This window comes from Myotis yumanensis, unplaced genomic scaffold, assembly GCF_028538775.1.
Source record: "Myotis yumanensis isolate MYYU_CA2020_CCGP unplaced genomic scaffold, mMyoYum1.0.hap1 SCAF_14, whole genome shotgun sequence".
NCBI lineage: Eukaryota > Metazoa > Chordata > Mammalia > Chiroptera > Vespertilionidae > Myotis > Myotis yumanensis.
In genome coordinates this window covers 50,635,247-50,654,668 of record NW_027223765.1, presented here as the reverse complement: position 1 = coordinate 50,654,668, position 19,422 = coordinate 50,635,247, and the positions used below count along the sequence as shown (strand labels likewise).

The 19,422-nt window shown below is 42.7% G+C and overlaps 1 protein-coding gene across 11 annotated transcripts in view; it reads right to left on the bottom strand.

The window, feature by feature from the left end:
- Positions 1–19,422, bottom strand: part of LOC138992274 (uncharacterized) — a 288,887-nt gene that overhangs the window by 151,533 nt on the left and 117,932 nt on the right. For 5 of the 11 annotated variants that reach the window (XR_011468079.1, XR_011468080.1, XR_011468084.1 and 2 more), the window contains 3 exons: positions 16,464–16,923; positions 4,358–4,428; positions 3,694–3,716 (listed from right to left, as the gene is read on the bottom strand). Coding sequence is in view for 3 of the 11 variants with exons in the window: in XM_070390940.1 (XP_070247041.1) it covers positions 16,658–16,923 (266 nt within the window). In the remaining 8 variants the exon portion in view is untranslated. Of the gene's footprint in view, positions 1–3,693; positions 3,717–4,357; positions 4,429–14,053; positions 16,924–19,422 lie in introns of those variants that run through there. The other 6 variants (XR_011468083.1, XR_011468082.1, XR_011468086.1 and 3 more) reach the window with 2 other exon arrangements.

Genomic DNA, 19,422 nt, shown 5'->3' with positions numbered 1-19,422 from the left:
TCATAGACTCAGAAATGGATTGAGGGCTCTTCTTAGAATTTCCACATACTAGGAATGTTCAAATGAGTCAATAAAACTACACTTGGGGCCAAACCGTCATGGTGGGAAAATGACCGCTTAAAGATTGCCAACGGAGCCCTGGCCAGTGTGGCTCAGTTGGTTGGAGCATCGTCCCATACACCAAAACATTGTGGATTCGATTCCCAGTCAGGGCTCATACCTAGCTTTCAGGTTTGATCCCTGGACACATACGGGAGTCAACCTATAGATGTTTCTCACATCGATGTTTCTCTCTCTCTTCCTCTCTCTCTAAAAACAAACAAACAAGCAAATAAGTAAATAAATAAAAGCTTGCCAACAGAAAAGACAAGCATGTTGAACTAGTGATGGAGAAACTAGGCCTAGGGCAAGGCATGGCAGAGTGGTTTCCAATGGGGTTGTCGACTTAACAGTGCTGATCAGACAGGGTTCTTCTTGTTACATACGTTGTGACCCAGAACAAGTCACACCATTTCTCTAGTGAATTATCTTATCACTGCAATGAGTACAATAGCTCCCTGTACCTCCAGTGGGGAGGTGGCATTTACTACAGCTGTAAATGCTACTTTTATTTCTGTGATTCTTTGCCTAATATTTGTCTCCTCTTTTAGACATGAAGTTCCTCTACATTAAGGCTCTGCTCATCCTTACATCCCCAGTACCAATCACAGTAGGATTTGTTGAATAAGACCTTGCTTCATTGGAAAATTATGAAGCCCAAATGAAAAAATGAGTGTTTAGCATTGTGCCTGCACAGTAATCTTCAGTGCAAGTGAGATATCATTATTACTATTGTTTTTATTATTGTTATTATTTGCATTAGATCAATGCCTGTTAAATAAAGTAATAAATGCCAGGCTCTTTCAGGATAAACTCACCAGACAATTCGAACAGGCGGATGCTAAGAAACTACATTTTGTTAGTTCAATTTACAGTGGTCAGGAGGCCTAAGGAAATCACTAAAGTTTGGGTTCTCACCCAGAATGGCAACTGATCAGTTTACAAAGGAAGGTACATTCTTCCCTAGGGATCAGGAATTCCTGAAATCAAGGTAGTTGAAACACATAATCCAGTGGTTCTCAACCTTCTGGCCCTTTAAATACAGTTCCTCATGTTGTGACCCAACCATAAAATTATTTTCATTGCTACTTCATAACTGTAATGTTGCTACTGTTATGAATCGTCATGTAAATATTTGATATGCAGGATGGTCTTAGGCGACCCCTGTGAAAGGGTCGTTTGACCGCCAAAGGGGTCGCGACCCACAGGTTGAGAACCGATCATAATCAATAGTAGAAGGGTGTTTGTGAGCTCTGAATCAGCACAAGGACATTGTCTACATTGTCTTGTGGGATACAGGCTGGACATTCACCCTGATTTCACTATTCTGGTACCTTTCTAGTGGTTGAAAAGCCCAAATAGCCCAAATATAAGGTCTCTCTCTCTCTCTCTCTCTCTCTCTTGACTTTCTCTCCCTACACTTCCAGAATGAAAGATATAAGTGCTGACTGATGTGTCCTATCTATATCTAATGTAATTTTGAAACTGAAAGGGGCCTTGGGGAACACCTATTTCCCTAAACCTGACACCTGTATTATAGATGACAGAAATGAGTCTCAACCAAGTGGCTTCCCCACGGTAACATAGATTGACTGTAACAAAGCAAGAACCTTTACCTAATATTCCCTATGGGGGAGTCTTCCTAGGACTGGGTTTATCCATTGCATGATCTTGGCTTGTATGTAATTAGCTGGTATTTTTATTGCCTTAAAGAAAATTACCTCTTTCTAAGCTTAAATCTTACACTTGTACAAGCCAGCATCGGAAAGGATGCAATAGTATTGTTAAAGATTGGTAGGCTACCTCTTACTGTCATGAGGAAGTACAATTACTTAAAGTAGATGATAGAATAAAAGGGTATTAATTGTTAAGACTAGATATTTTTCTAAATAAATTTTAACTGAGAGTAGAATTTTTAATAACCAACAGGGTATGGGTCAAAGGCTTTTGTGATTATTAATAGGTTACATATTTCTAGGTATTTGTTTCTAGTGAAAATTAGGATTTTACCTTCTGGAATTGTATTGATTTGTGTGAATGTGTTTAACAGAAGTCTCTATACAGTAAATATAGGGTACAAAGTCACTGCAACTTATATAATTAGTTCACTCATAAAAATCTAATATTGTAATAAAATTTGTATGCTCACCTATCAGATATTTTATGAAAAATGAATAGAGAAAAATATGGCATTCACGGCTAAAGTAAGGAGAAAATATTCCCAAAAAAACAGGAAAGTAAACTAAAGTCATGTTCTCTTAAAGAACTGCAAGAGTCATCTGTCAGTTAAACCACAGGGAATTGCCATTTTGTAGGTCAGAAAATCCTAGAATGGTAGCAATTCCTCATGATTCAACTTAGTAGTTGGCTTAGACTTCATTGGTGTTGGGTGGTATGAAGGTGATCTGATTCAAAGGTATGCCATGGAAACTTGGCTCCAGGTCTATTTCCACACACTGTCCCTTTGAACAAATTTACATTTCATAGGCCTAACCAAGTTGTTCTTATAGGTTTTGGTGTGAATATTTAAAAAAAAGAGTGAAGTTTGTCTGCTTTCAAAATGGCTGGAATTCTACATGGAACAATTTGAAACCCTCAAATTATCAAAAACCCAGGAAAAAATAAAAAATCTAAACAGACCAATTACTAGCAATGAAATTGAAGCAGTAATAAAAAAGCTTCCAAAAGACCAGGACCAGGCAACTTCACAGAAATTCTACCAAGCACTCAAAGAAGAAGCAATACCTATCTTTCTTAAACTATTTCCAAAAAATCGAAGTGAAAGAAATGCTGCCAAACTTATTCTATAAAGCCAGCACTACCACATTACCAAAAGCAGACAGAGACGTTGCACATACACACAAAAATTAAATTATCAGCCATTATCCTTGATGAACATAATGCAAAAATTCCCCAAAAAAGATTAGTAAACCTGATTCAAAACTACATTAAAAAGATCATACACTATGACCAAATAAGATTCATTCCAGCAGTATAAGAATAGTTCAACATCCATAAATCAATCAACATGATACATCACATTAACAAAATAAAGGATCAAAACCATATGATCTTAGCTATCACAAATAGCACTGCTATGAGCATAGAGGTGCATATATTCTTTCTGATTGGTGTTCCAGATTCTTAGGATATATTCTTAGAAGTGGGATCACTGGGTCAAATGGGAGTTCCATTTTTAATTTTTTGAGGAAACTCCATACTGTTTTCCACAATGGCTTCACCAGTCTGCATTCCCCCCAGCAGTGTACTAAGGTTCCCTTTTCTCCACATTCTCACCAGCACTTGTCATTTGTTGATATGTTGATGATAACCATTCTAGCAGGTATGAGGTGATATCTTATTATCATTTTAATTTGCCTCTCTCTGATGATCAATGACTTTGAGCATTTTTTTACATGTCTCTTGGCCATCTATATTTCCTCTTTGGAGAACTTATGTTCATAGCAGCACTATTTACAACAGCTAAGATCCAGAAACAGCCCAAGAACCTATCAATAGATGAGTGGATAAAAACGCTTTGGTACATTTACACTATGGAATACTATGCAGCTGTAAAAAAGAAGGATCTCTTACCCTTTGAGACAGCATGGAGGGGCCTGGAAAGCGAAATAAGCCAGTCAGAGAAAGACAAGTATCATATGATCCCAATTATATATAGAATCTAAAGACTAAAATAAACTGACAAAATAGATCCAGAGACATGGAAGCATGCAACAGGCTGGCGAATCTCAAGGGCAGGAAGATATTAAGCAAAGAACTTTATGCTTATATGTATGACCCATGGACACAGACAATAGTTCAGTGAAGGCCTGGAGGGGACCTGGGTAGAGGGGGTCAATGGAGGGGTAATTAAGGGGGACATCTGTAATGCTTTCAACAATAAATATAAATTAATACACACACATATATATATATATATATATATATATATATATATAACATAACAAATATTTTTAAAACCATATGATCATCTCAATAAAGGCAGTAAAAAACATTTACAAAATTCAAAATCTTTGTATAATAAAAATTCTCAATAAATTCAAGTAGAGGAACATATCTCAACATAATAAAGACTCTATATGATAAATTAAGAAAATAATCCTATTTTCAATTGCAGCAAAAAGCATAAAATACCAAAGAGTAAATTTAAGCAAAGAGGTAAAAGACCTGTATTCTAAAAACTGTAAAATATTGAAGAAAGAAACTGAAGAGAATATAAGTAAAGGGAAGGATATACCTTGCCTGTGAAGTGGAATCTTAGTTGACTACAGAGAGTAGAGCCAATGATGACATGTAGTCCATGAAAACCTGCAGCATGGATTGAAAGGATTAATATTATTAAAATATTCTTACCATTGAAATCAATACTATACAGATTCAATGCAATCCCTACTGAAATACCAATGACATTCTTTTCAGAATCAGAACAATGAATTCTAAAACTTATATGGGCCCTAGCCCGGTGGCTCAGTTGGTTGGAGTATTGTCCCATACACCAAAAGGTAATTCATCCATGTTTCTCTCTCACATTGATGTTTCTCTCTGTCTCTCTCCATCCTTTCTGTCTCTAAAATAATCTATATCCTAGAGTGAGGGTTAAAAAATAAATAAAATTGATATGGGACCATAGAAAATCCCAAATAGCCAAAGAAATCTTGAGAAAGAACAAAGTGGGAGGTCTTACACTCCCTAATATCAAACTATACAACAAAGTTACAATTACAAAAACAGTATGGTACTGGCATAAAAACAGATACATAGACCAACGGAACAGACTAGAGAGCCCAGAAATAAGTCCTTGCTTATATGGTCAATTAATCTAAGAAAAGGAAGTGAGGATATACAATGGGGTAAAGACAGTCTCTTCAATGCATTGTGTTGGGAAAACTAGACAGATACATTCAAAAAAATTGAAATTGGACCACTGTCTTACACCATATACAAAATCAATTCAAAATGAGTTAAAGGCTTAAATGTAAGACCTAAACCCACAAAACTCCTAGAAGAAAACATAGGCAATAAACTCTTTGACATTGCTCTTAGTAATATCTTTTTTAATATGCCTCCTCAGGCTAGGCCAGCGGTTGCCAACCGGTGGTCCGCGGACCACTGGTGGTCCATGAGGTCAGAAAAGTTGGCAACCTCTGGGCTAGACAACAAAAGAAAAATGTAAACAAATGGGAATACATCAGATTAAAAACTTTTTGTACGGAGAAGGGAACTATTATCAAAATGAAAAGACAACCTACTGAATGGGAGAAGATATTTGCAAGGAATACATCTATAAACCAGGAAGCCATTACCAAACACCAAGTCTGCTGCTGACTTGATCTCAGACTTCCCAGCCTATAGAATGGAGATGAATTTCTGTTGTTTAGAAACCACCCAGTCAGTATTATTTAGTTATTGCAGCTCTAATAGACAAAGACAGGTAGCAAAGGTCATGGCACTATGCACATTTCTAGGCCAAAGGTGAGAGAGGGAGAGAGGGAGAGAGAGAGAGAAAGAGAGAGAGAGAGAGAGAGAGAGAGAGACCTGCCTGACAGGAACTATGACATCTCTACAAGAAAGGATCTGGGGAATAAAAGCTCAGATTTACTCTTCCCTCCTCCATCTCCTGTTGGTCTATTTTGCTGAGCCCACCATTAGCCAGAGGACATGAGAGTCTGTCCATGCAAACCCTAAAGGCTGGCTACCTGGTCACTGGGCAGAGTGGAGAAGGGTGAACAGTAGACCTGGGAAGGCAAACGGAAGTATCCAGCACAACTCCCAGTATTTTCACACAGCCCAGTCAGAGCAGAAGTTTGAATTCTGTAGCTATCGAGTAAGTGGTTGCTAGACATGCATTAAAGCAAGTCAAATTCATGTTCTTATTAGAAACAGTGTGAGTGTACACCTAAAGAATGGGAAGAAAGAGTAACTTGTATTTATTGGCTGTCTGTGCTACCCCAGACATCATTTTGGGTGGTTTTCATATGGCATCTCAGTTAATTCTCAGAAGGACAATGTGTCGTATATACGTATGTCACCATCCTACAGATAAAAACATTAGTATGAAACAACTTCAATTACTTCTCAAAAGTCATATAGTGAGTATGTGACTGAGACAGTATTCAGACCAGGTCTGACTAAATTCAAAGTCCCTGCTCATTTCCCCATTGCATGTAAGGTGCCCATGATTGTCGATAATTTGAGAGCTGAAGGCTGGCATGCGTGAATCTTCAGTTAGTGCACATATACCGATGCCAGGCCACAAGGGTCGGAAATGTCACATGTCTACCAACCAACATGCCCTCAATGCACACTGGTCTAATGTCTTCAAAAATGTGCCACGCTTTTAGAAATCTCACAGTGTATTTGCATATTGCTCTCTCTGCCTAGAATATCCTCTCCCAACCTCCCCTCCCCACCATTTTCACCAATCAAAATTTACTTATCCTTCAAGGTACAACACAGTTGTTATCTTTCTGAAAAACCTGATTTCTAGATATCTTAGAATTAATAGCTTCTCGTCTTTGTTCTCCAAATATCTCATATAGAACATCTATTCCCATTAGGATTTTATAGTAACAATGTGTGTGTGTGTGTGTGTGTGTGTGTGTTTCTCCTTGTTCCTTAGCCTGTGTAGTTGACATTTGCGAGGTTTTCCTTCATATTGTCCTGAGTTCTCTTTGGGGAGGGACCCCTCCTACACTCTCCATCCCTGTGGTTACTTTGGTGCCATTTCTATTCCAACTCCAAGAATGCCCATGTGACCCAGGGTTGGCAGGTCAGAGTACAACCTCCACCTGGACTCAGTGATTGGCTTGGGAATGGGTCCATGACCAATCACAGCCAATCAAGGCTAATCCTTAGACTTCTGCTGGAATGAGCAAGAGAAAGGAGTTGGTGGAACAGATGGCAGGGATCTTTTTCTTTTCTTTTTTGTTTCTGTTTTAATTTGAATCAGACAACATAAAATCTGGAGCCAACATATAGAGAGAACCTGTGTATTAGAGAAGTAGACACAGAAGAAACTGGAGAAGAGGCCAAATCCTGATGGCATTTGCTTGAATCGCTTGATTTACCCAGTGCTACTCCATGTTTTCCTAAAGTATACAAGCTGATACATTTAAGTTTTCAGATACTTACAACCCCAAACTCCTAACCATAACTGCCTAACAGACCATCTGGTGTATTGGAAATTCTCAGAAGCCATTCATTGAACTAATTAAATTGAGTCCTTGGAAACTGCTATTTGTGCATGTATCTATGTCTTGAAACCCAAATCAAGACCATCAGGGTCACACTCTTCCATTTGGTCTCAGGACCGTACTTGAAAAGTGTTTGCTACATACAGAGAGAACTCACGTTCTCCTGTCGCATGTGACAATTAGAGGGAAGGTGCTGAATAATGTGTGGGGTAGCCAGGGTCAAGCCTGATGTTTTCAAGGTGTTGAAAACTCATGATGAGCCTGCTGATCTTTTCAATCCATCTGCTAACCTGCTCTGGGGATCAATTGACACTTTCTGTGTATGTGGTGGGTGCGGGGGGCGGGGCGGGGGAAGGTTGGTGAGAGAGGCGGGGGCAGTGTTTTGAATACTGTTTCCTACACTGTAGGAAAAATAAGAGTAAGATTTACCTTTCTAAAATCCTGTTATTTATTTCTCATCCCATTTCATCTGTCCCTGGGCATTCTCCTGCAACCATAGAAGACATTTTTATTTTTATTTTTTTAGTCTCTGAACCACTCAGAATCATTTCTTTAGTTTTCACCTAATCCAAAGCAATGGGCTCAAATAAGCCAGACCAGACCAGGGGTGGGAGCCTGAAGTGAACTAGGTCAGCTTTCCCAGGAATCTGGAATTAGAGCAGAGATAGGGAATGGAGTTGGTTCAGTCACTCCATGTGCCTGGAACTACAACATGTGGGCTTGGGAGCTGTGGGTGGGCATCTCTCCCCACCACATGGGATGAGGAACAGGGAAGATGAGGCACAAACATGAAGCAGATGTGCAGATATGAGCAGACAGGGAGTGTGCTCCCTGGTTGTTCCTGCCATCCCTCTGGTTAAGTATTCTAGAATTTTCTGAGCCTTCACTGCATTCCTGCTCACAATTTCAGTGCAACAACTCTGCATCTATATACTACATCATCATTTTTTTTGTGTGTGTGTCTTTTTCAAGCAACCAAAAAAAAAAAAAATACAAGCCCTCATACATTAGCCAAAAAATTCATAAGATGGGGAATTACCTAGGCGAGAAGAAATATCACAGTTAATAGAAACAAAACAAAAATCATCAAGTAGAGTTGGCTACAGTCATCCTAAATCATTAAAGAGACATCTCTCAGCTCCAAGAAGAGAAAAAGAAACTGCTCAGCCGGCCAGCTGTGCAGAACTGAAATAGAATGGACTCACCCCATGGATTCACATAGTTGCTGAAAGCGAATGTCTTTCTGCAGCTGAGCCATGAAATGTATTCCCAGTTATAAATTCCTTTCCAAGTCCTATCCCATGACTCCAGGAAGGTGTCTGCACACCAGAGCAGCTCGCAAGCCCAGAGATGTCATGTTTGCATCAGCACTGGCATGTAGACGAGTGTTTAGAAGGGCCCATTAAGTAAGTGCCTCTGACCAGTATGGAGTACATCTGATGATGTGACAGCTCAGCCCAGCCTCTATAGTGTTGGGAAACTCCAGCTTGGCTCATTAAGGAGAAACAGACATGATTATTGTGTCAAAACACATTATTGTATTTTATTCTGCCATTGCATTTGTGTATTGGCATTGGATGGAGCTCAAGAGATGTTAGGTTATGAAATCTGCATTTCCTGCTCCTCTTTGTTTTTGAAAATGTGTGTCATGATATAGACGAGGAACATAAGCTTCTGGCCAATTCTCCCCAACCCACAAGTGGACTAGCATCCTCATCAAAAATGTCTATCCCTGCTCTTTTTATTTTGCTCTGTTTTCTGAGCAAACAAGCTATTGAAAAAAAAGAAAAAGAAAGCATGTCCCTTTTACCCTAAACAGAAAAAGAAATGACCTTTCCCTCACATTAATTGAAAGATGGCTGTCCACATTACTGGACATCCTTTGCAAATATCTGGACAAAAGTACAACTGGCACATTTATGAAACCTGCAAATGATTTCAAATGGGCAAATGCTTTTTCCTTATCAATGACAGTGGGTCAGGCAGCCAGGCTCAGCACAGCATCAGGGAGGGACAGGATGCAGTAGAGAAAGTGCATTTGTGAGGAAGGCAGAAGGAGCTGTGGATATTAACATCAATCTGACATGCAGATGCAGTGTGAATGGACAGGTGTGCCTTGCCAACTCCCTCACCAAGCCCACCCGGGCCTAACTGGCTGGGGAGTGAGCACTGAGCTAATTTTAGTCCCACAAGTAGAGCCATTGTGTTTCAAAACAGATAGTCTTTTCTTCCAGAACTTTAATAAGACCGCACCTGGCATAGGGTGTTCAGTTCTGGAATGACATTCAAAAAATAATAATAATAATAAAAACTCTTATATGTAATATTTCAGGCTTTTTTATTTTCAAGAAAGAAATGCAGCCACCTTGATTTTTAGCAATTCTTAGCAATATAGACCTGCTTTATTGCCTGGGATCATCTTTGAGTGCATTAGAAAGAAATGTGGATGCCTAGGAAGCACCCCAAAATTACCACCTTCAAACCCAAGCTCTGGAGTCCTCCCCGCCACCCCCAGCAAACCTGCCCTTTCTTCCGCGTCTGTCTGGGTTATCGGAATTCCATCCTTCCAGTGACTCAGGCTCCAGAGCGATCCTGGACTCTGCTCCTTCTCTCACACCACACAGCCCATTCCTTAGCAAATCCTTTGGCTCCAGCTTCAAAATACATCCAGATCCTGACATGCGGCATGATCTCCATTGCTACAACGCTGACCCAGGCCGCCAGATCTCCTGCCCAGTCAGGCCCTCTGCTTCCATCAGAATGAAGTTCAGATCATGTAACTTTTCTTCTCACAAGTCCCCCGTGGCTTCCCAAATCAGCATGTCACAGCTAACAATGCCCCTTGTGGCCCAGCATCCCTTACCTCCTCCCCTGCCGCTCACCTGCAGCCACAGCGGGCACCTTGCTGTTCCTATAACACACGGGACAATGCTGTCTTTGTACCTGCGATTCCCTCTGCCTGGAATTCTCCTGCCCAGACGCCCACATGGTCCACTCCCTCACGCCTTCACTCCGAAGTCACCTTTCGGTGAGGACTTCCTATCACCCCAAGGAAAATCCAACCCACATTCACAGCACACACCCTTCCCCTTCCCCTTGCGTTATCTTTCTTCATTGTCCCTATTATCAGCGAACAAGCTATGTATGCTTGTGTGTTTCTTGTTTGTCTCTTCTCTGATAGACACACCCAAAATATACATTCCTGCCACCATTTGCTCTGTCTGTTTAATTCCCACGCTCAGAAGAGTGCTGATCGCACAGAAGGGGCTCCATAAATATTTGCTGGGAAATGGAATGCAACTTGATGCCTGTTGGCATGTTGGCAATGCTTGCTTTCATAATCAAAATGCTTGATTAGAGCCAGTAAATTCTAGAAACATCTAAGTTCAAATCCAAAGAGCAGCTCGGTAGCAGAGTGAATTACGCGTTTAAAACAGCGTCCTTTGTCCCCCAGTGCAAGTGACCTCCGCTCAGAGCTACACAGCATTGTTTTCTAAGTAGGCACCAGTTTCCAGCCAGAAGGCTGCCCTATTGTGTTTCTAATCAGCAGGGAATGGATCTGCACAAGCATGCAGGCCTCAGCTGAGGGACTCGGCTAATAAGTTTGAGAAGTGAGGAGAGTGATGCTCAGAAAAGTGAACTGAGCAGAAAGAACACTCATCCCAGGATCAGACAGGAGCGAACACCGTCGGGCCACATTCTCAGCACTTAACCTGTATGAACTTGGTTAGCATTGAACTTGTTTAGCAACCTTAGGAGACAGAAACTACTGTTTTTATTCCCATTATATAGATGGGAAAACTAAGGCTGAGAAAGTGGGAATAATGTTCCCAAGGCCCTTCATGTCCTAGAAAATGGTGGCGAGACCCCAGGCAGATCCGGCTCAGAGTCCAGGTTCTTGCACGTGGTGCCAGCCAGGAGTACACAAGCTTTTGGTCTCAGGACCCCCTTCACCACTAAAAAGAGTGAGGACTCCACACGGCTTTGTTTATGGGCGTCATACCTATCAATATTTATTGTATTCAAAAATCTCAACTAAGACATTTAAAACTATTTCTTCATTAACTCATTTAAACGGAACAATAAACTCATTATATGTTAACATAACATATTTTAAGAGAAATAATTATATTTTCCAAAACAAATAACATTTGGCAGAAAGAGAAGCATTGTTCCACATTTACTGTCTGACTTAATAGAAGACAGTGCGGTGGTCACGCCTGCTTCTGCCTTCGGTCTGCCAGGATATGTTGTGTTGATTAAAGCGAATGAGGAAAATCTAGCTTCACATACATCTATGCCTAGAAGAGAAGGGAGCAGTTCAATAGCTTTTTCAGGGAATAATCGCTGTTCTTTGATAGTACACAAAACTTGACAGGTCCCATTTTTGTAGAGGCTAATTATAATGTAGAATCTGGAGCTATATTTATGAACTTCACCCTCTGTTATAGTAAAACCCATTTGTATTTACAATGGTTATTTTACCCAGGCATGACTTTTTTTAACCGTATGCACTAGACAGCTGGAAGATACTAGTTCACCAAGCTTTGCGGAACTTCTAAAAAAATTTTAAACTAGTTCATTAATGTCACTGCTCTCATGTTAAAAAGGCTTGAAGAACTGGAAAGTTGACAAGATCGTGGTGGCAGAAACAACTTTTCCAATAGTCTAACTTTTGCTTGAAAGCCCCAACTGTATTAAAGGCAGCAAACACTTTCAGGTTATTGTCCCAGGGGCCTTTATGATCGTGGAGATCGCATATGTGTCCAGTTACGGTTTTATCTTCTGAAATTTCATTGTTTTGTGTGTGTGTTTCACAGAAGTCCTCATATCTCCAGGGAAAATGTTACTCCCACTTACACAATTAACATCATTAATAACAAACTGAATCTTTTTCTGAGGCACCAACAGTTTCACTCGCCATTGCTTTTGAGCCAGCAGTGCAAATGTCAACACAGTAGAAAAGGTAAATAGTGTATTGGTGTTATTGTGCAAAGGGTTTTGACCACACAGTCCCCTGAAAGGCCTTGGGCATGATGACTGATGGCAGGTCCACAGGCCACCCTCTGAGGGCTGCTGCGCTAGGTGAACGCCCGCTCACAGCCCTCCCACTCCCAGCCCACCCGCTCCCCCTTACAAACGGTGCCACTTTAGCTTCTTCAGGCTGCAGTTTCCTCACCTGTCAAACGCAGGTCTGCAAACTTAACTCTGATCTTACGAAAGCATCTTGAAAATTTGAAATGATCATCTGTTAAGCTTGAAAAGTGGTCACTGCCATGACCATTGTCCAGGCCACAGCGAGGCATTGGCAAAGCTAGAACCCAAACTGCTATTCCCGACCTCGCCCAGTGCTTCCCAGCCACGTCCATCACTGTCCATCACCTCAGCAGGAGCAGCCCTGGCTCCGCCCTGAGCTGTTACAACAAGAAGCAAAGCCGCCCATTCCGTTGACTGAATTGATACAAGGGTCTCCCAGCTAAGGTCCTAGATCAGCCGTGGGCAAACTACGGCCCACGGGCCGTACCCGGCCCGTTTGAAATGAATAAAACTAAAAAAAAAAAAAAAAGACCGTACCCTTTTATGTAATGATGTTTACTTTGAATTTATATTAGTTCACACAAACACTCCATCCATGCTTTTGTTCCGGCCCTCCGGTCCAGTTTAAGAACCCATTGTGGCCCTCGAGTCAAAAAGTTTGCCCACCCCTGTCCTAGATGATAAACGAGAGCAGTTCAGTGGAGGCATGAGGAATATGTATGACCTGCTTTTGGGTCCTGAATTTGCTCTGTCCTAGATGTGTGACCTTGTGTGTAAGTTCTCTGAGCTTCAGTTCTCTTCTCTGTAACATTGGATGATAAGAGCACCTACCCTACAAGGTTGGATGGGAATGAAATGAGATAATACGAAGGAATAATAAAGTACCAGTCCAACGTAAATGTTCAACAATGGTTAGCTGCTTGCTATTATAACAATTATTGTTATTTCTCCCTAGCTCAGCTCAGTATCACTTCCTCAAGGGGCCTCTTTAGCCCCCCGATGAAGGCACCCCACTTTAAGATCTCATCACTCCTTCTTTGGGTTGAATATAGTTGCACTATTATATTCAATATGTGGCTATTTGATGAATATTTACCATACACACTAGGCTCTAAGCTCAACAAAGACAGGAATGGGGTCTGTTATGCTCATTATTTTATCCCCAACACTCAGCTCAGTGCCCAGCATAAAGCATTCTTATAAATACTTGTTGAAGGAATTAATGAAATAAAGAATTCACTAGCTCAACAAAGCATGGTGTTACTCCATTACATAACTCAGTGGAACTTCCTCCAGCACTTGGCACTTGAAGTATGATCTGTGGACCAGGAGTGGCTGCCTAACTGGACAGCTTGTTGGAAATGCAGAACCTTGGATCTCACTCCAGACCTACAGAGTCTAAATGTGCACTTTAACAAAATCCCAGGTAATTGATTTGCTCATAAAAGTTTTAGAAGGAGAGAGAGAGATGGCAAAAGGGGGAGATGGAGGAAGAGGGGGAGAGAAGGAAAAGAAGAGGAGAGAAAAGGGAAGTAAGGGAGAGGAGAGAAAAAGGAAGTAAGGGAAGGGGAGGGGAGGAGAGAGGAGAGGAGGAGAGGGGGTCTGAGGGGAGAGAAGGGGAGGGGATGGGAGGGGAGGGAAGGGGAGGGGAGGGGAGAGGAGAGGAAGGAAAGGGGGAGAAAGGAAGAGAAGACAATCACTAAATTTTCTGGGTAAAGCAGGGCTCTCTTCCACAATCCCAGGTCTCATTACATTCCCAATACAAACATTATTACAAATATTACCATTTCTAAAAGCCAGCTGCATTTTAACTTTTTTCAGCCCCCGCCAGGCCAGGCTGTTCTTATTTCCTATTCACATATGATTTTTTCCAGAAGACTGTTTTGGCCTCAGTTGAAGAATTTATTTCAGACACTTTACATTGAAAATATTCTCTGGAGGAGACAGAAACACCATCTGTGCCCACTCCTGGAAAAACAGCCCCACACCATGGAGTGGGGTATCATGTTTGTTACAGAGTCGCCAGCTTCGAAAGCCTGCAGATCCACCACAGCCTCAGAAAGAGGAAGGAAAACATTAGCCTCTCTTGTCCTGTAATAGCACAAACCAGCCTCATTCCAACATCCTAAAGGGATTCTGTGGTAATATGCGTGGTACCCAGTTGACCCCTGAAAAAAAATTACAGCCTAGCTTTTTAATAAAAAGGTTATTATTTTTAGAATCGGTGCCCATTTTTGAATGGTACAGCCCACCCATTATTGGATAGTAATATACAAGAACTCAAAGAGATCCAAGGAATGGCTCCTTTGCCTGTGTTTGATCTTACTCATTTTGTGGGACGCGATTTCAAATTCCCTTCGCTGCAGGTCCGCCACTCCCCAGGGGAGAAATGGGCCTGGCCAGAGGCAACTCTTTGACTCCAGTGGAACCTCCTTCCATCAGCGCATTGACCTGGCGAGACCTGAATCTGAGCGCGATCATTGTGGATGGCATTTGAATTTGCTGCTGCTCGTGCTCCCAGGCCTTTTACTTACCTGGACTCTGCTCTCTGACTCTCTCCCTTCTGTCTCCTACATATCTGAGGAATGTCTGCCCTGAGAAACAGTCAAGTTGCAGAATGTGTAGAACTAATTCCTAGAGTGGGTCTGCCCCTCTAGTCATGGTGTCCCCTCCCCTAATTGTTCATCTGGGTTCATGCAGGGTCACCCGCACCTACTCGTGTTGAGAAGGAGATGGAATGAGGGAGCAAGAAAAATCCAAGCTGAAATGACAGCCTGCCCTGATGGTCTAGTCCAGTGGTCGGCAAACTCATTAGTCAACAGAGCCAAATATCAACAGTACAACGATTGAAATTTCTTTTGAGAGCCAATTTTTTTAAACATATTTTATTGATTTTTTACAGAGAGGAAGGGAGAGGGATAGTTAGAAACATCAATGAGAGAGAAACATCGATCAGCTGCCTCCTGCACAACCCCCACTGGGGATGTGCCCGCAACCAAGGTACATGCCCTTGACCAGAATCGAACCCGGGACCCTTCAGTCCGCAGGCCAACGCTCCATCCACTGAGCCAAACCAGTCAGGGCAAGAGAGCCAAATTTTTTAAACTTAAACTATATAGGTAGGTACATTGTTATTAACTTAATTAGGGTACTCCTAAGCTGGCCTTTGCTAAAAACGTCCTCAATCTGATAGAGGTACATTCGCTGAGGTCGACCCCTTCCACTCTCCCATCCACACTCGTCTTGTATACTTGTTTCGTCTATCTCCTTTCGTTCATCCTCTCTATATGTCCAAACCATCTCAACATACCTTTCTCAATCCTCGACACTACATCTTCTTTCACTCCACAATGTTCCCTAAAATTAACTTAATAAACTTTACTTAAAGTTTTAAGTCAACTTCGACCGACTGTACATGCACGCCCGCACGTGGTATTTTGTGGAAGAGCCACACTCGAGGGGCCAAAGAGCCGCGTGTGGCTCGAGAGCCGTTGTTTGCCGACCACTGCTCTAGTCTAACCAGGGGCCCACCGGGCCATTTTCCCCATCTGTGGACACAACCAACAGACTCCGTTGGTTCCTTGGGAGAGGGCAGTGCCCAGCCCAGAGTGATGTGAAGACACTGCGCTTCGGAGTCACAGAGCTCAGAGCTGGAATCCCGGCTCTCACGCCTGCGAGCTCTGCCTCCTTGGAAACTTGCACTCTATTACCTAAGCCTGATTTCCCTAATCTCAAAAAAATAGATAGTATTACCCGTCCTGTGGTGATTAAAGGAGATTTTGTTACCTAATGCCCCTGGCCTGTGGGCAAGGCTCAGGAAGCGTTAGGTGCCCCTCCCTCCCACCTCTTGGCTGACTGTACCAGGATATATTCCCTTGCTCCTAAAAATGCTACTGGGAAAAAGAAAAGAAGAAAGGGGGAGGAGCAAAGGAAAAGAGGGGGGAAAAGAAGAAAGTGAGTGAGCTGGTGTTTCCCTACCGGCGTGACTTACAGGGAACTGGCTGTGTAACAGCTCGAGAAGTCGTGGGTACAAGAATTCTCTTTCCATCGTGAAGCCTACCATAGGCTGTTCACTGTTTGATTTCCCCCATTCGCCATTTTAGCATGATTTACCTTTTAGAATTCCTCGGTGCTTTCCCACACAGTTACCATTGAAACGAACGCTTTCTGTCACCCACACACTTCACCGTTGGTCCTAGCCGAGCTGGGAAGAGGACTCCTGTGGCTTCCAGTCGAAGCTTTGTGAGCTTCTCTGGTGTCGCTGGGACCCTGTCCTAAGAAGCCACCCCCTTGCCATCACACTTGGGCTACTTTATCGGAAAAGCAATGCCGAGGAGAGGGAAACAGTCGGAAATTGATGGGGAGTCCGGAAAAGCAGTCTTAATCCACGGGGCTCCTGGTGCCAGGCCCAAGACAATCTCTAAATTGCGCTGAGAGGACAGCAGGCTCAGTGTCCGCAGCTCGGAGTCCAGCTGACAGGAGGCTCCCCTCCTGTAGTCCAGTCCTCCAGGGCAGTATGGATGGATGAGGTTGGTTTGCCCAGAGTGAGGGCATGAGGGGGGAGCTGTGTAAACTGGGAGACAAAATTGAAAGTTAAGGGCCATTGAGCTGCTACCAGCTTCATCAATATGCTATTCCTGATGCCACCTGATTTAGGCATCATTCTATTCCAGAAGTCCTACCCCCCTGAATGTTACATTACAGCACACTTCTACAGATCCTTCATCTGTTTTACTATGCTCACACCACCAGCAGTGGTCTCACCATACCTTAATTTTATGAAAAATGGCAAGACCTTCACAGTTTTTTAACTACTCATCATGAGCCACAGTGGGTAGAAACTATGGCTGCACATGAGAATCACCTGGGAGTCCCCATGCCCAGTCCATACATCATATCAATTGATACATCATATCAATTAATTTGGGAGTTAGACAAGCATCAGATTTTAAAAAATTGATTTTTAGAGAGAGGGAGAGAGAGAGAGAGAAAGAGAGAGAGAAACATTGATCAGTTGCCTCTTGCATGTGCCCAAGTGGGGGTCAAACCCACAACCCGGGCATGTGCCGACTGGGAACTGAACCCACCACCTTTTCGTGTACAGGATGATGCTCCAACCAACTGAGCCACATGGCCGGGGTAGTTTTTTGTTTTTAAGCATCCCAGGCAATTCTAATGTGAAATCAAGTTTGAGAACCAATCATAGTTTAACGGTGGTGTGAGTGGATGGGGGGTGAACAGACCTCCAGCAGGAGTCTCAGTATTCATCGATCTTTGCACCAGGCAGCTCAAGAAGGCAATGCAAAAGTCCTCTGCTCCTTTTCGCATATCTTATGAGACACTATGTAAAGTCATACTTGCTCATCATATGAGTGGCAAGTGTCCCAGAAAGTATAGTAGAGAAGCCTAGAGTCCTGATCCTTTAAAATTCTTCACAAACATGTATGCTCACCTTCTGTGTACCAAGCACATTGCAAGTTGTTAGTGATGGGATGATGGAACTGTTTTAATTAGCAATAGCAACCAGCATTCACTGAGTACCTATTCTGAGCAGGTCCTGTGCTGAGTGCTGTAAACATATTTTTAATTTAATCATCCCATAAACGCTGAGGTTCATACTATTAGCAATTCCTTACTCTCATTTGGGAGTTAGACACAAGCATCAGATTTTTTAAAATTGATTTTTAGAGAGAGGAAGGGAGAGTCAAGGAAGTTGAATAACTCGCCCACAGGTACACAGCTAGCACATGTCAGAGTGAGACTCGGCCAGAGATTTGAAATCTCACTTGGCAGCAATGAGGCAGATAAAGGAGGCAGTGTCCCACTTTTTCACCACCATTTTTGTTATTTTAGAACTAACTTAATGATAGGCCCATGGTCTTTTGTACACAATCTTTGCTGAATTAGACATTTTCCCACTCTCTCAGCCTGGTTTAGAAAATGGATATATGATGACTGTGATATAATGTATTAGTGGCTGACTGAAGTGTTGTCAGAACACAAATAAGGGGCAATTAATTCTACTTAGGCAGAGAAGATGGTGTCGGGGAGGCGTACAAATAAGAGAGGGACGAGCCTGCTCAGCAGAAAAGAGAGAAGCCCGCCAAGTGCAGGGAATGGGAGGACAAAGCGCACAGGCATGAAAATGTGAGGAATTCTGGGGAAATGATCAGCCCCTATCAGTGGTTCTCAAACTTAAGTGTGCATTGGAATCACCTGGAGGCTCCTGAAAACAGGGCTTGCTGGGCCCAGTCCCATAGCTGATTGGGTAGGACTGTGAGAGACCAAGAGTTTGCATTTCTAATGAGCTCTCAGGTGATTCTGATCCCTGTCCAGGGACCACACTTTGTTGAGAGCCCTGGTCTGCATAGGGGGATCATCTGGAAACCCCCACAGTGTGTGTGTGTGTGTGTGTGTGTGCATGAGAGGCATGCCAAAGTCAACAAGACTTGCACCAGAAGAAAATTCCCCAAAGAGATGAGGATTTCTTCTTTTCCTGCAAGGAGTGGTGGTTAAATTTTACTGTTGGTTTTGGGAGCAATTCATACTGAAGCTGCCCAGTGGGAGGAAGCAGAGAAACCACAACTCGGGGCTGAAAGAGGGGGGCTGGGATTTTATTGCATTTCTGCCCCATCAGTGCCCCTATTCACATGCTGGTGAGGGCCTGCGGCTACAGACTTGAAGCACACTAGCTCTTTTGTTGTTCCAGCCAATGTTTGTGCCCGATTTGCAGGGAAGATGGCATTTTTTTCACAGCCCTGCCTCCAGTTTGGGGCCTGTGTCCGCTGACCACAGGTGAGTTCTTGTTTTATCACCAAGACGATCTGTTGACGCCAGTGGCCACAACAGGCAAGAGGACAGGACGTGTGGGGACTGCTCTCCCATCCAGGGAATGGACAGGGTGCTGGAAGGCCAGGGTAAGTTGGATAGAGTTGAGCCAGATGACATCCTTGTGAAATTCTTCCTTTTCCTCCACTTCTAATTCAATTAGCATGCTTCGCTTCTCTCATTTTCCAGGATGAAAAAATCTAGGTTGCTCTCCAACCCCTCAGAGAAAGTCCTGCCTCCAATT